The sequence below is a fragment of the Vombatus ursinus genome, unplaced genomic scaffold (assembly GCF_900497805.2).
Source record: "Vombatus ursinus unplaced genomic scaffold, bare-nosed wombat genome assembly UNPS02014809.1, whole genome shotgun sequence".
NCBI lineage: Eukaryota > Metazoa > Chordata > Mammalia > Diprotodontia > Vombatidae > Vombatus > Vombatus ursinus.
The window spans coordinates 20,332,123-20,350,237 of record NW_020954587.1 but is presented as its reverse complement, the minus strand read 5'-3'; the positions used below and the strand labels follow the sequence as shown (position 1 = coordinate 20,350,237).

The window sequence follows — 18,115 nt, the reverse complement described above, 5'->3', positions numbered from 1 at the left end:
CTTAGAGAGGTTCAATGACTTGTCTAGGGTCACATAGTTCAGTGAGTGTCAGAGGCAACATCTGAATTCAGGTCTTCCTGACTCCAAGTCTAGCAGTCTATCTACTGGGCCCCCTAGTTGTCTGTTAACTAAATAATGAATCAATCATTAATACTTCCAAACTCTTGTTTTAAAGTAGGTAACTGAGAAATTATGAATCAAATAACTGGGAACTATGAAAGGATTGTATAAGAACTATTGTGCACTTTCTTGTGCCTCTCCTGTGCCTTTCTGCTAGATTTTTATGAAAGTGTGTCTACTCTTCCCTCTGGATACCGCAAACACTGGAGAAAGAGTGGCACTTAAGTTTATGAGTGGAATGTGGTTTTTGGATGATTACTACTTTTACCTTCTATTGAGTACATTTTATGATTATTGTTATCTATGATATATTATGACTATATATTATGATGTTACATGATTATATATTGTGATATGTTATTGTTATAAAATGTTTTACGTTTAAAATAATTGCTGTGACAAAGTAAATGGGAAGAACACCAGTACTAATTATTTGAATAGGCAGGTTCCACTTATGATCACTTGCACTTTCAATTTTTGCAAGCATAAGTATCAAGAAATAAGTAAATGCTTTACAAATATATCATAAAGTTCACTCTGATTTAATATTTGACTATCAGGTATTATCACACATCTTTATAACAGTTTATTATTACACAGATTTATTCATTAGCTTAGAGAGTCAGGAATCATGTACTCTAGAGCATTAGCTAGCTAGAGATATAGATGGAAAGGCTGATAACAGTTTAATAGTTCTGAGACACGTTTATAAGGCCAATGCTTGTGAATATCAATCTTGTAGAAAAATTTCAAAATAGATGTGCTATTCAAGAATTATATTAATGATATTTAACAATTTAAAAAGAAATTCTCATGTACACTGATTGCTATAATTTATCTAATGCTAGGGATATCTCCATTTAAAACTTTCTTCTCTTATTTTAGATCCAATTGGGTAAATTTTATTCAAGATTTGCAAATTGTAAGCAAAACTGACACGAAACAGCAATCATAGTTGGCAAAACAAAATTTGGAACATTAAGAAGGTAGAACAACATAATTATTAATAGAATCGATCTATCTTGCTCCAACATTTCTTCTGAGCTCCAATTACACTTCTCACACACTCCACACACACTCACACACCTATGAGTCATTTCCACCTTGATGCATCTCTGGCATTCCAAAATCAACAGGTCCATAACCAAACTCATTATATTTTTGAATTTGTAAACTTCTTGATAATACCCATTTCTGTGTTTGAAAACTTGAAGTTACCTTTGATTCTCTTCTCTCCCTCACTTCTAACACACAAATTATCAAATCCTGTCAATTTTACTTCTTCATCACTCTTCTCATCTACCTCTCCATTCTATTCCAATATTTATGAACAAAGTAGTTACTAATTTTTACCAACGGAGCTATTGGAATAAATTCCTAAGAGGTGCTGCCAACTCTATTCTTTTCCTTTTTCATTAAATTGCACAATAGATATATAGACACCTAACTCCCCACACTGAAGAATTTTACATATATTAAAGTAGGAGGTGGTACTATATTTCAATTCCCATGCTAAAAAGGTAATGGTCAGTCTAAAACAGCAAATAATGATATATCCACAGCATTTCTCCTTTAATGAAGCAGATTTACCTAATTCTAAGCTACTTTTGAAGAACTTTTCATTTGTTGAGTGGTAGAACATAGCCTAGGGACATATTTCATCATGAAGTCAAGAACACAAAATAAGAAGTCTTCTTTTGGAGACTGGCTCTTTTACTGATTGATTCCTTTTGGCACATTAAGAAGGTAGAACAATAAACTTATTTTAATGAAATATATGTCTCCAGCTAGAATCTTTCCTTAGATAAGTATTCTCAATTTCTTCATCTATAAAATGGAGATAAATAATACTTACACTCTGCATCTTACATAGATATTTATATTATTAATTCATATTAGATAATTTGTAAAGCATAAACTACTACACAAATATATGATGTTATTATTATATTAGTATGATCATAGCCAAGAACTTATTTTTGTTGTTTGTGTATATTTTAAAATCATGAACTGGAAAATGTAGATCTAGACACACACAAAGAAGATGAGAGAGAGGGAAGAGGAAATATGGCATAGCCAATAGAGGGAGTCATAAAGATCTGGGTTCAAGACCTGACAATGACAATGAATAGTTGTATGATCTAAGCAAAACAATCTCTCTGAGCCTCAGTTTACTCATCTGTAAAATAAAGGGGCTGGACTCTTTGACCTCTAAGATTTTTTCTATTTATAATTCTATGATCCCTCAGTGTCGCAGAAAATTATCTAAGTCAAAGTCAAAACAGTTTGCAGTTAAAGCAGTTTGCTTAATTGAGAGGAGGTGAGAAGATTTTCCACCATTTAAATCACTGATGTGTATATATATATGTATGTATACATATACACATATATGTACATATACAGATGTTAAGCTATTTATTGATTTATCAGTGTTATAGAGAGATCAACAAATTCTTAAATGATAAGCCTTTATTGTAACACATTTTAAATAACATCAGAGAAGATTTAAGGTGGTAGGAACATAAGGATAGTGGGGCAAGGGAAGGATCTATCTATCCATGGTAAAATGCCTCAAACTCCATCCATCAAATTCTGTCATAATATTTTTTCTCCTCTCCCCCTCATTTTATAAGGAAAAAAAAGGAAAACAAAGAACGAAATCAGCATTCAGCATCTGCTATTACAACATGTTGTATGAAGCAAGAGTTTTCTCTAAATCTTATTATATTAATTTAAAAAAATTAAAAAAACCTTCCCTTTCTTAGCCTAGGTAGAAGAAAAGCTTATGCTATACCTGCTCTCCCAACCAACACCAATATATTTGAATAATCTTTACCCATATTTTGCCCTAATTGCAATAAATAATAAAACTTTGCTTCCTCCTTACATTTCTCAGCTTCATTTTTTTTGAATACACAGTCCTATGGTCTCTCTTTGTTCCCTAAATGACACTTAAAGGTAGGGGACTCTGAAGGGACAATAATATCTTCGCTCCTTTCACTCCTTTGACTATCATTCTTTTTTAAAATTTTTTTTAAATTTTATTTTAGGCAATTGGGGTTAAGTGACTTGCCCAAGGTCACACAGCTAGTAAGTGTCAAGTGTTTGGTCTGAGGATGGATTTGAACTCAGGTCCTCTTGCGCCACGTAGCTGCCCCTCCTGACCATCATTCTTAAATGTATTTTGTTTTCTGCACTTGCCTATCAAGGGCTCTTCTTGGCTCCATTTTTTTTTTTTTCAATAGGAATGCTCTGTTAAAAGTTCTTTTCCTCACTCTCAGCTTCCCTTACAAGATCAGTTATTCTCAAGAATAAGTCATTTCTTTTTAACTTTCAGAACATCATAGTCTAATCTTTTCTTTCTTATCCAGTCGCTGATATGTTATTCTAATGCAGTTTTGACTGGTGATCTTTGTTACCTAATCTATTTCTTTTTGGTTTATTTGTTGTTCCTCTGTACTTGTAATATACTTTCTTGGAACTAGGAGTTCAGAAGTTTGGCCATCACATTGCTTGTCTCTCTGGCAAAGCCCTGTGGACTCTACCTATTTTTCATTTTGCCCAGTGGTGCCAATACTTCTGTGGCAATTATGATTTCTAGACATATAGCATTCAGTTTATTTTTCCACCACATGATCTTCTGAGAGCTTAATAATTCTTAGATTATCTCTCTGAACTCTATTCTCTGGGTCAGTTTTTTGATAGAAGGAATTTTATATTCTTCCAATTAAAAATTACTATAATTGTTTTTGTACTGTTTTTGTTGTATCATTGGATTTTTTTTTTTGAGTTTTGTTTCCTCTGGTGTTTTTAAGACAGCTAGATGGGACAGCGGATTGAATACTGGACTTGAAATCAAGATGATCAGAATTCAAATGCTGCCTCAGAAACTTACTAGCTGTGTGACCCTGGGCAAATCACTTAACCTCTCTAAGCTTCAGCTTATTCTTCTGTTGGACTATAATAAGAGCACCTAACTTACAGGGTTATTGTGAAGATCAAATGAAATAACATATATAAAGCACCTTGCAAACCTTCAAAGTACTCTCTAATAGCATCAGCCATTGCTATTATTTTAAAGGCTCTCCTATGCTTTGGAAAGGATTCCTTTCTGTTCTAAGTTTTCTATTCTACTCATTATTTCATTTTTCAGTTCTTGTATTCAAACTTCCAATCCCATTTGTTTTCAGAAGTTATAGCTAAAACTGTTCTCTTTTTTACTTTATTTTTTCTGTCTTAGCTATTTTTTTTTCTCTGTAGGGCTATAACCTCTAATCTTCCACCAGTTAATTGATGGACAATTTGAGTTGAAATTCTGTGACTGGAAGACACTGCTAGATTATGATGATGTTGGAGTGGTTGGTAAAAATCTTTTGTGGGGGATGTCTAAATGGGCCACAGTCCCAGTCCCAACCTCATCCTATCTCAGTAGCTTCTTTCTATAGTTGCCATATCCCATAGAAAGAAGCCTGCATTGGGGGTGGAAGCAGGCAAGCACGAAGCGAATAGAGTTAAAAAGTAGAGAAGATCATATGGTATTAATCTTTGTTAGGGTGATTGTTGAAAATTTTGGTGGGTGACTTCATTTTCCACTGTTATTCTTAGTAATCCACCTTCTCTAGGTCCACATTAGATACTGATGCTTAGAACCCATAATGCAGAGGAGGACACTCAGGGTAGGATGTGGGCAGGTATGTAGATAATACAGTGTGGAGCTGATAGTATGGTCCTGAGGGCTTTAAAACAATTTTTCTGAGTCTTAGCTTATATGAATTCCTTTTTTCTCCTCTTTTTAGTTATTATTCTTCATTTTGCACTTTTGTGGGTGTGAATAGTAAGTAATGTTCAATCTTTTACTTGGCCATTTTGCCAGAAGTCTATCTTCACAAACCAATGGAGCATGTCAACACCTCTGCATTATGTATGGCCATTATGTATGGATAAGAAAGAAAAGATTAGACTATGATGTTCTGAAAGTTAAAAAGAAATGACTTATTCTTGAGAATAACTTATCTTGTAAGGGAAGCTGAGAGTGAGGAAAAGAACTTTTAACAGAGCATTCCTATTGAAAAAAAAAATGGAGCCAAATGCAAGGGAAGGCCATAGTTTAATAGGGAGAAGGTTAGTTCTTGTTCAGCCATGTCTGTCAGCCAGTGAGTCAACAAGCAATTATTAGGTGCTTACTATGTGCTGGGCATTGGGACAATGCAAAGTACTAGGGATACAAAGAAAAACAAAAACAGACAGTCCCTACTTTTTTTTTTTTTTTGGTGAGGCAATCAGGATTAAGTGACTTGTCCGGGGTCACACAGCTAGAAAGTATGAAGTGTCTGAGGCGGGAATTGAACTCAGGTCCTCTGAACTCCAAGACTAGAGCTGTATCCACTGTGCCACCTAGCCGCCCCAGACAGTTCCTACTTTCCCTGAGATTGCAGTTTAATGGGGGAGATAACATGGAAATGGTTATGTATGAACAAGATAAAAATTGGAGATAATCAACAAATGTGGGCAATTGGGAAAAGGCTTCTTGTAGAAGGTGGGATTTTAGCAGAGACTTTGAAGGAAACTAGGAAGCAGAGATAAAGAGGGAAAGCATTTCAGGCAAGGGGGACAGCCACTGAAAATGCTCAGAGTCAGGAAATGGAGTATCTTTTGTAAGAAATAGTAGAGAGGCTAGTCTCTGTAAAGAGACCAGTCTCACTAGATTGCAGTGTTCGTGGTGTAAGTTAGGTGTAACACTAGAAAGGTAGGGCAGGGCCAAGTTATGATGGACTTCATATGCCAACCAGATGATTTTACCCTGGAGGTAATAGGCAGCTATTGGAGTTTATTGAATGGGAGCTCTGATGGGGTGAAAAGTCAGACTTATACCTTAGAAGATCAATTTGACAGTTGAGTGGAGGATGGATTGGAGGTGGGGGGGGGGGAGGAGATACTATGCAAGAAGGCCATTGCAATAGTCCTGCTGTGAGATGATAAGAGCCCTTACTGGAGTGGTGACAGTGTAAGTTGAGAGAAGAGGTATATGAGATGTTATGGAGGTAGAAATGTCAGGAATGGCAATTTAATGGATATGGGGTGGGGTTAGAGAGTGAAGATTCAAGGATGTCACCTAAGTTGTGATCCTGGGTGACTGGAAGAATAATGGTGCTCTCAATAGCAATACAGAAATTAAAAAGTTTTTTGGGGGGAGTAACAATAATGATTTCAGTTTTGGAGTTGAGTTTAAGATTTCTACAGGACATTCACTTGTCCAATAGGTAGTTAGAGATGTGAGTCTGGAAGTTAGGAGAAAGGTTAAGGCTAGATATGTAGATATGAAAGTTGTCTGCATAGAGATGATAATTGAAACCATAAGAGTTGATGAGAGAAGAGAACAGTGACCAGGACAAAGCCCTGGTAGGCACCTGCCATTAGCAGGAATGACCTGGATAAGACTTGGCAAAGGAGTCAGAGGAGTGGTCAGAAAGGTAGAAAGAGAAGCAGGAGAGAGCAGTGTCATGCAAACCTAGAGAAGAGAATATTGGGAGAAGGTGATCAACAGTGCTGATCTGCAGAATCAACAGACTGCAGGAAGGTCAAGAAGCATGAGGACTGAGGAAAGGACATTAGATGTGGCAATTAAGAGATCATTGGTAACTTTAGACTGAGCAGGTTCAGTTGAATAATGAAATCAGATGCCAGATATCAGATAATTAGGAAAAGAATGAGGGGGAAAGAAAAGGAGCTAACTGATTGCCTTCTCAAAGAGTTTGGCCAAGAAAAAGAAGGTAAGATTGTGGGATGATAGTAGCGATGGATGGACCAAGTGAGGATTTTTCAGAATAGGGAGAAGAAGGCATATTTGTCTGTTTAGATCCTTATCTCTAAAATCACAGGAAGGGAAAAAGAGGGGATTGGCTAGTAAAGCCACGTATATACACTGAAATCATGAAAATTTCTTATGAAGTTCAGAAGGAAGGAATGTGTGTAAGGTAGAGGCAGTACCTCACAGGAGAAGAAACATTTTGGAATATGATAATAACAGGGTCAGTATTGAAATAGATCTCAATAAGCTAGAACATTGGGGCAAATCTAATAATTTTATACAGACACGCATATACAAACACACATGCATATAAAAACCTTTGTTAGTATCCTATATAGAGTATTATGTTCAGTTCTGGGCATCACATTTAAGGAAAGACACTGAATATTCAGAGGAGAGCCCAGGACTAGGAATCCAGGACATATAGCTAATAAAAAACCTTTATATGATGCTTTAAGGTTTGTAAAAAGCTTTATAAATATTATCTCATTGAATCTTCATGACAACCCTGGGAGGCAGGCACTATTATTATCCCCATTTTACAGATGAGAAAAGTGAGACAGACAGAAGTTAAATAACTTGCCCAGGGTCACACAGCTAGTAAGTGTCTAAGGCAGAATTTGAGTCTTCCTGACTCCAAGTCCAGTGTTCTATCCATTGTACCACCTAGTAGTCTCTTACATATAAAGATCATGTGGAGCAAATGGGGACGTTTATCCTAGAGAAGACTTGGGGGGTATGACAACTATCTTTTAGTACATGAAAGGTTGTCACAAGTAAGAATGAAAGGTTGAGAGAATGAAAAACATTTTAAGTTCTTACTATGTTCCAAGCACTGTACTAAAGGCTAGATCTACAAATACAAAAGAAAGTCTCTGACTTCAAAGAACTTAAATTCTAGTGGCAAGAAGACAGCACATAAGTAAGTGGTGGTTAAGGGAAGGCATTTTGGTTTGAGAATCTACCAGGATGAAGAGTGGTGCCATAGGGTAGTTGACTGAATATCCATTCCAGAAACACTGACAATGCTTGGCTCTGGAAGGCAGAACCATGAGGAATGGAAGTTGCAAAGAAGTGAATTCAGATTTGATATAAAGAAAACTTTTCTAATAAGTAGTTATCTAAAACTGAGATAAGCTGTCTTGTGTGTTCCTCCTAGCTGAAAGTCCTCAAGGAAATGCCAGTTGCCCATTTTGGGACATCCCAAAATGGCAGCATGGAGTAGTAGATAGAGAGCAGCCTTTGGAGTCAGGAAAACTTGAGTTCAATTCTGCCTTTTATAAAGACTGGCTGTGAAAACCTAAGCAGGCCAGTTAACCTCTCAAGTACCTAAGACCAGAACTTGGAGAACACGTGCCAAACTATATTTGTACAGGAAATTTCTTCTCTATACCAATGAAATCACAGGTACTGTCAAAGAAAGAAAAACATATATAACTAAAAAAATCAGTAACTCCATTGTCTATATTTATGAAATATATTTAATTTATTATATGTAAATTTGATTTATAATCATGTACAACTGCATATTAATAATTATTATTAGGCATTCCATGAAACTGATTTAAGAACACTTACAGATAAAACAATCTATTTATATTTAAACACTTACCTCTAAAATCATCTTTCTTCCTGCACTGTAAGTCTTTAAATTGGTGGTATTTTTGGATGGCAATAATAATTTTTCTTTACTCCAAAGGATTGATGCTGGTGGATTAGCTTTCACATCACAACTTATGTTGATGGGATTTCCTTCCCAAGAATAATAGACTGTTTGGTTTGTTACAAACTTGGGAGCATCTGGAAAAAATAAAATTAGCTTATACTCTGCCTTTCAAAAATAAACAGATATTGAAACTTCAGGGGGAAATTCTTTTACCTGGGCACAAATAAAAAATCTCCATTGAAGCTGGTACAGATAGTATATTAACATGGTGGTTATTATAACAAATGTTACAGTTGGACTCTTTGAATAAATATTTCTTGATGTATTAGCTCATCTAAAATATGACATAATACATACTATAGATAATAAAAATATTTATTAAAAGAAAATATTTTAACCTGAAGGAATATCAATTAATCAAATTTTGCAAACCCTTTTGCGGGTCATGCTAATAATGTCACACTCCTTCAAATTTTGATTTGAGTTTCTGGTACATGATCAGTTGATTAAAACTGATGACTCAGCAATACATTTGCTTTTACTTGGTATGACTTTAAGTCGTACTCATAAATTACTGATATTTCTATTTACTGTCCTGACTTATAATTCTTATCCTTTTTTCACTGTATTTCCTTATCTGTTTCTTTTTCATATATATTCGCTGATCCTCGTCATCTCAAAACTTCTTATAGCTGTATATTCTACCTTCTCATAATTTTATGTGAATATATTCCAAAATATATCAAAATACACCCAAATATATCAAAATAATAAAAAGACTATAAGAGGTTGAGATCTGAGTGGGATCTGAGAAAGTGAAGGTAACAAGTATAGACAGCTTATTTCTAGGAGTTTGGCTTTAAAAAAGAGAAGAGACATTGAACCATAGTTTGAAGAGACAGCAGGTGTGAAGGTTTTTGTTTTGTTTTTTCTTTTTCTTCAAAGAATGATGGAGATCTGGACATGTTTATAAGCAGCAGGGAAGTAGTTGATAGGGACAGATTAAAGATTAGGGTGAAAATGAGAATGACTAAAGGGTACAGGATCTGGAAGAGACTTGGGAGAATAGGATTAAAGGCACAAATGGAGGTGGAGAGGGCCTGATATTTACAAAAAGGACATCAAGCAGAAGTGAGAAGTGGTGTTGAGGTGATGTGAGTGTTGAGTTGAGGTCAGTTTTTTAAAGCAGTATTATTTGGCAACTTCCTGTACTGAGAGAAAGGGGCAGGGATCATTTTAGGTGGCTTGAGGAGAGAAGAAGTTTGGAATATCTTCTAAGGAGAATGGGATAGAGAAGAGTAAAAAGGATTGGCCTCTAACAGCAAGGATCAAATTGAGATTGGATAATAAATTTGTAGTGGTCTCAGCAACTGTGGTTGACTGGTTTCTCCATGGGTGTTCAGCCGTGTACAAATAAGAACAGAGAAGGCAGGTGATGGGAAGAGTCCAAAGGGACCAGAGGCAAGATAAAAAGGGGGCAAAGGACTTACAGATGAAGGATAATATAAACTTGAACTGGTTAACTATTGAGTCAAGATTTTAAAGGGAGAAAGCAAAACCAGAGTAAGGGTGATGGTCTGGGAAATCAGACAGAAGTTGGAGTGATCAAAAGCCAAAGTGAAGGTTAAGAATAGGTTTAGGAAGGTGAATGGAGGTTATGGTGAGATAGTATAAATTCAGTTACGGATTGTGGATCTAGGACACTTGTAAACGATGATGAAAGCAAGGGTCTGATGATCCTGTTGTTTAACCTGGAGAAAGAATGAAGATACAGAGAACTAAGAAAGTTTATGAACTCAAAAATAAGAGTGCCATCAAGTTGTAAAACTGAATTCCCTAAGTGTAAGGACAAAGACTGGAGTAGAAATATTACTTTGAGCTAGGTACTGAACTCCCTGAGAAAAGAGAGAGAGGATAGTCCTCAGGATCTCAACAGAGGGATATTGTGGATGGAGTGAACCTCAAAGGAGAACAAGTTCTTGAGGGACAGTGTTAGGTGGAGATCAAAGAGGCAACAAAGAGCAAGGCCCATACCACCTCCTCCTGCTGACATGTGTCAGGGAGGCACAAGAAAAGGTACAAGAGCTAGAAAGCAGACTGGGATTCATGATCTTCTATTCCTCTTCAGGAAGACACATCTTTCTAGAGATTTATCCATGAAAGATCCTATTCCACTAAGTGTTAAGGAGAGAAAGTTTGCTACTTGAATGAAGATCACTTTTTGAGGTCATGAGGTCATACTGTCTGTTTTATTTGTTATTTTGCTGGATTCTTCCATTTTTCTCCAGTGAATTACTCTGTGTGTGTGTGTGTGTGTGTGTGTGTGTGTTTGTGAGAATTATCTTTTTTTCTACATTGCAGTTACCTTCCATTACATACATATTATTATGATCATGTATTTTATTATATTATTACATTTATATATTTCTATTATATTACATATTATTACTATTGTTATTACATATATTATCATATATGTGTAATGGAAGGCAATTACAATATGTAATGTGTTGCTTGTCCCTTGTTTTCAAATGCCTGAAATTCCTCCATCTCATTGAATATCCATTTTTCCCCCTGCAGGATTATACTTAGTTTTGCTGGGTAGGTTTTGGTTGTAATCCTAGCTCTTCCGCCCTCTGTAATATTATCTTCCAAGCCCTCTAAACCTTTCGTGTAGAAGCTGCTAAATCTTGTGTTATCCTGACTGTGGCTCCATGATACTTGAATTGTTTCTTTCTGATTGTTTGTAATATTTTTTCTTTGACTTGAGAATTCTGGAATTGACTGTGTCTGATTCTTTATATGAATTTATACTTTCTCTGTGTTTAGGACATTGTCTGTTTTTGCAAAAGTACCACACAGCGCTGAGAAATATGAACATATTTTTATATTCCCATTCAGAAGATACAACAAAGCTTTGAGATCTAACGTCTAAAAATCCATTTAGTTTTGTATTTTCTTTTTTATTTATTTTCTGTTAGATTTGTTTGGCTCTTAGAGATTAATATTAAAATATCCTAGAATTTTCAGGTTATTATCTATATCTCAGCAATTCAATTAACATTTTCTTTACCAATGCTCTTCCATTTGGCACATCTATGTTTAGTATTGATATTGTTCCATTATCTATATTTCTTTTAAAAATAATATCATTTTCTTGTTTATATGATACCATGAATAGCATGGTTACAATGCCAGCATTTTTAGAATCATTTGATGTCTGATACCTTTTATTGTGGTCTTTCATTTTTCATTTTGTACATATTTATTTTCTTAGGTTTTTTTTTTATAGCAGATAGTTGGATTTTGATTTCTTAGTCATTCTGTCACATCCTTTCATTTTTATTGGATTGTTAACTCATTCACATTTAAAGTTACGGTTTTTAGATTTGCATTTTCCTCCATTAATTTCTTTTGATTATTCCCTTCTAGTTAGAGCATTTTACATTTAAGCTAATATTAGAATTTTTTAAAATGATGTAATGATTCTATGTTATTTACATTGCTAAATATAGCCCTTCATTTCCTAGCTCCCACTATTCAATATGCAATCCACTGTAACAAGAAATAAAGAAGGAAAAAAAGAAAATATATAGAATGGTTCACACCTATACCCCCTCCCCAAGTTCACAAAGAACAAAATGAAGCTCATTTTTCTTTTTGTTCTGAGGCAAGTATGTTCATTAAGATTATATAATGTTCCATTTCTTTTTATGCTTTTTTTCTGTCAATATGTACTTATGAGATTATTTTGCATTAAATATTTCTTTTGTGTGGATTAAATAAATACCTGTCCCATATATGATTTACATTGTACAGTGAATATTTTTCTATTCTCTCTTCTCTTTGAGGAGTCCCTAGACTTGAGCTAAAACTTAAACTTTAAATACTTTTCCTTGTGGTACCTGGGGGGGGACATAAAAAGCTAGAATGTGATAAAGAGAATTTGATCATTCTAAGTGATTAGACTGCTTCCCTCCTCCTTTGTTGTCTTCAAGAACAACTCTAACATCACTATGTTGGGGTCAACGTGCAATGTGTAGGACTGTGGTTGATTAGACCAATATGAGCTCGAAAGGCTCTACCAGAGGTTGGGCACAAATAGTCCGTATGAACATCTGGAGTGGAGATGTCTCTAAATTTGTGCATCTCATGTTTCTTTTGAGCTACTGTAATTCTGCTTTGCTCATAGAGTGCAGTGCCTTCTTTGATGCAGGCATGCTATGCTGGGTGGTCTTTTGGCAGTGCCTCCCATGTGTCTTAATGGATTCCAACATTCTTTAGAGACTTTGAGAGTGTCCCTGTAACACTTCTTCTGACCACCATGTGAATGCCTGCCCGAAAATAGAGGGAGAGGCTACAGTGTCCCAGTACTCTTGGGCCTAGCAGTGCTTATAATTGTTAGACATATCTCTAAATCTAAAATCTAGAATTATTTGCAATGGACAAATAATAAGAAGCTTTTAACCACATTGAATGTAGCTGACCATGCCATATCCCAGGGTTGTAAATTGCCTGAGGGTAGTCAAAACCAGTTAAAAGAGAACTACAAAAAACAATTAAAAAAAGAAAAGAGCTCCTCTAGGACCACTCCCAAGCCTCCCCTAGCTTTCTTTATGGACTTTTGGTTGTTATGCAAAACAACTTAACTGTGCCTGCAGGCTGAGCCATGCATAAGACTCCTCCCAGGTTGAAATGTATTTAACCTTGCCCCCTTCTCTTCCCCTTTTGGGCTCTCTAGTACCCTGGTGTTACATTATGGCTCTGGATTGCAATTCCTTTGCCTTGGTAAAAGAACCTAGTTTTTTTTTTTTCTGTTTTGGAAGTCTTTATTTCTGGTTGACAACTATGAATATCCCCTCCACCCTCTTCATAGCTATTTGGGTTCTAGAAATGTTACTAAGAGCAATAATACAAAAGAAAGAAATTAAAGGCATAAATATAGAAGAAGAAGAGACAAAATTATCCTTATTTGATTATTCGGAAAAACTGAAAGTATTAGCAGAGACAAGCAGATAATAGCTTCACTAAAGTATCAGGATGCAAGATAAACTGGCTATATATGTATAGGCCTATATATGCATATGCACATATGTATATATGTATATGTATGTACGTATATATGTATGTATGTATAACAAAATCCAGGAGGAAGCAATAAGAAGGGAAGTTCCATTGATGAAAATAAACTATAAAAATGCATAAAATATCTGGGAGTAAATGTAATAAGGAATATTCAAGATTTATCTAAATATCTAAACTATTTAAAGAAATAAAGATTGAATTAAATAATAGATGAATATTCATTACTCACAATTGGGCCACATTAACATATTAAAAACTGATGATGTTATTTAAATTAATTCATAGATTTAGTACAGTGCCATTCAAACTACCAAGAGGATACTATATAGGGCTGGGCAAAGTAACTAAAAAATTCAAAGAACAAAAGATCTAAAATAACAAGGGAAAGAATAAAAAAGGTAAGAATAAAGGTGGAATAAGACTTCCATAGCACAAATTATATTATAAATCGGTAATCCTCAAAAGTATTTAGTACTTGTTAAAAGGTAAAAAAAGAAAAAATAGATCAGTAGAACAGCTCAGCTAAGAAGAGGAAACACACTCAATAACTCATTGATAAATCTAAGAACATAAATTACTTAGAGAAAGAACTTTCTGTTTGACAGGAATTGCCAAGAAAACTGTAAAGCAATATATATATATATGTACATATATATTATACATAATTATACAAAAATAATGTCTACATGGGTACATATCATGAATCTTAAAGATGATTAGGTGATAAGTTCCTAACTAAACTCAGAAAAGAGGAAATCACAAACGATAAAATACATAATATTGATTATATGACATTGAAAAGCTTTCATGGTGCAACAATGAGAGTAGGATAAGAAAAGAAATTGTCAGTTGGGAAAAAAAAATCTTTGCATCACACATAAGGGTCTGACACTCAAGCTATATGGGGACTTAACATGTAAGTCCAAGAACAATTCCCCAGTGGATAAGTGTTCATAGGATATGAACAAACAGTCCTCAAGAGAAGAATTACAAATGATTAACAAACATTTGAAATAATTCCGAACCCCTAACAGTAAGAACCAGGGTGGTAGCAGCGTCAGAAGAGAGAAAGAGGTATGTAAGAGAAATTCTATAAATGTAGAAATGTCAAGAGTTGGCAACTGATTGAATGTGCAGGGTGTGTGTGTGAGAGAGAGTAAGGAATCAAGGATGATACCTAGGTTGTGATCATGGGTGACTGGGAGAAGACACCACAGTAGCACAGGAATTAGGAAGAGAAGAGGGAAAGATGAGTTCTGTTCTGGACATGCTGAGTTGAAGATATCTCTGAGATATACAATTGGAGATGTCTAATAGACATCTGGAGATGTAACACTAGAGATTAAGAGAAAAATCAGGGCTGGATAAATAACGCTAAGATGTATCTTCATAGAAATTCTAGTTGAATTCATGGGAGTTGTATAAGAAATGCTGTTAATTTGAAATTTATATTCAGAGGGCAATACAATTGTATTGTTGGAAAATTAACTCCTCATATGATAGAGACTGTTGCCATTATGGTTTTAAAAAAAACAGTCAAGTAATTAATGGTGTATATTTTGTGTAAAATGAATGATAGTGATGTAATTACTTAAAGTTTGAGAAAGTACCACAGATTTATTTGGTAAATAGCTGAGAAGTTCTTTGGGGACTTGCTAGATTTTCAGTCCCCTGGATCTTTAGCCTTGTTGGAGGTCATAAATATCATAAACTTTGTGAGAAGTTGCTGAAAGAATGTTGTAAAGTTCTAAATAATGAAGTTAATGAGAAATTAGGATCTCTCACAGCTGAAGTAGAGGAGTTTACAAATTTATTTTATAAAAAGTGATTTTTACTTGATAGACTGGCCATGGCTTATGAAAAATATGAAAGTTCACCTGAAATAGTATGTATTGAAGTTACATCTTTATGCCAACTTAGTATCAATTGATCCCAGATTTATGGATTTTATTTTTCTTAATTTCTAATGACTGATTTCTGCACCAACATAGACTTAAACTAGAGAAGATGAATAATATAAGGCGTTTATTTGTTTATTGTTAACTGTTATTGTACAGGATGAGAAAAATAATAATAATAGCTGTACCTAGCCCAAATATCTGAGGTAAAATCTCTTGGGACTGTAATTTGTTATTATTCTGAATTTGATTTCAGGTATGATTGAATTGTCATTGAGCCAATAATCCACCATTTAAGGGAAATGCCAGGTACTGCTCAAAGAGAGTATGGTTTGAGAACTACTATAGGAGGATGTCTGTGCCTGGAAAGGTTGAAAGGACAATCTTGTAAATGTCATGGTAGGATCATCTTGATTCAGTTTCCCCATTGTGCTATTTCTTTTCTGAACAGAATATTTTCCCACCTGATTGATTCTGAGACTGGCTATGTACCCTGTGAATAATGTGGAACTTTCTTGTATTATTGGCTGTTCCAAAATAAAGATTAACTATAACTCTTACCTGGAATCAAATAGACTTAAGGAAGCTTTATCCTGTTATGCTTATGTCAAGTCAGTCTTGATAACCATGTCCATGTAGCAAATTTCTATAACAAGGGCAGGTGAACTGTACAAGTTTTTATATTATGAATCCTGTTGCAATATTCAATATCTCTGAGTTACTCTAATAGTATGCAGGTATGAAAGATCTTACTCTTTTTAATTTTACTGTTCTGAATTTGCGGTCATTAATAGTAATATATTCACATATAAGATTAGGACCTTAGAGTACTTTGTTTTTTCTGGATATCTGAAGATAGTATATATCCTCAAAGGGTATACCAGACTATTAGGACAAAAATGTGGTATGACGAAGATGTAGAAGTTTTAAATTTTAATGGAGTAGTAAATTTCACTTTGAGAAAGGAACAAGATTAGATTGTTTTCCTAGGAACTAATATATATATATATAGATATAGATATAGAAATATATATAGATAGATAGATCTATATGTACATAATATAATTATATTATAATTATATAACATATATTATATATACACACACATATATGTGGCCAGGTAGGTGGTACAGTGATAGAGTGTTAGGCCTAGAGACAGGAAGATTTGAGTTCAAATCTGGCCTCTGACACTTACTAGTTATGTGACTGTGAGCAAGTCACTTAACCCTGTTTGCCTCAGTTTCCTCATCTGAAAAGGAGCTGAAAAAGGAAAAGGCAAACCACTCTGGTATCTTTGCCAAGAAAACCCCAAATGGGGTCATGAAGTCAGACATTGCTAAAACGAATGAACAACTACACACAAATGATCTATCTATTTATCTCTCTGTCTATCTACCTTGTTTGTACAGAGTTGTTTGCATGTTGTCTCTCATTAATTAGAGTATGAATCCTCGAAGGCAGGAACTGTTTTTGTCTTTCTTTGTATCCCCACTGCTTAGCTAAAGTACCTGGCACACAGTTAGGCATTTAATAAAATGCCTGTTGACCTGACTTTATGTTCTGATGAAGTTTAATATCATCCTCCTAGTAGTCCTAATTTAAGTTATTGAATCCTCTTCTATTAATGAAGAAAAGGAAAATCATTCCTTTTGTGTGTAAGAACAAATTACTTGGTTCCCACCTGATTAATATTTTATACTGAGTACTTTCTTTCACTTCCCTTCCCCTTTAGGGAAATTCCTTGATGTGAGTCATCATCTAATTTATTATAATTAAATTTGTCTCTGGGGTGATGGGAAGATTTAACAATCTAATAATTTTGAGAACAGGGAGTCTAACTCCTCTTATTACATTTAGGCTCCTCTAGGACTGAATTAAATTGCATGTTTGTATCACCTTAGTGGAAAAGAAACTGGCACAGTACCTTAGCCCCTGAGGGCCTAGCAGGGCCTCAGGTACACTGAGGTCCACAGAGAATAAGTATTACAGCTAGTAACTGGGCACATCTAGAATTGTTATAACCATATCCTTTCTCAGTTTATCCTCTTCCTATTGTCATGCTCTTGTAGCTCTTATGGTTGTGATAATAAACAATATGACCTAATCTGTCGTGACATTGATCTTCATGCTTCCATTATAGTACTGGGCACTGAAAGGATTTAAGGGAAAATATTTATTTCTCTTCACATTTAGTATGCTTATCTTATGAATAAATAGTTTAGAAGGATTGTATACCCTTTTAAGTTATTCATGCATCTTAAACCATTATTTTAAATGTGACTTAAATCAAACCCACTATTTCACTGTCAAATTAATAATAGCAAACTTAAAATGTGCCAAAATTCTACATTTTTCTTTCTTCTGTTTCAGTCCATATTCGCTCCATAATTTTCATGAGTGTCATCATCACCTAACTCATTTAATAAAGTGATATGCACACAGTTTTTCAATATTTTCAAAACTGACTCCAATTCCATAGCAACATATTAAATCAAGAGATATAATATTATATATACTCTTTTATCTTTATCAAGACTT

General features: G+C 34.6%; 1 protein-coding gene across 1 annotated transcript in view; it reads right to left on the bottom strand.

Moving 5' to 3' along the window:
* Nucleotides 1-18,115, bottom strand: part of NCAM2 (neural cell adhesion molecule 2) — a 251,181-nt gene that overhangs the window by 111,220 nt on the left and 121,846 nt on the right. Inside the window, exon 10 of the mRNA XM_027875469.1 lies at nt 8,541-8,728. Coding sequence (XP_027731270.1) covers nt 8,541-8,728 — 188 coding nt within the window. The remainder of the gene's footprint in view (nt 1-8,540; nt 8,729-18,115) is intronic.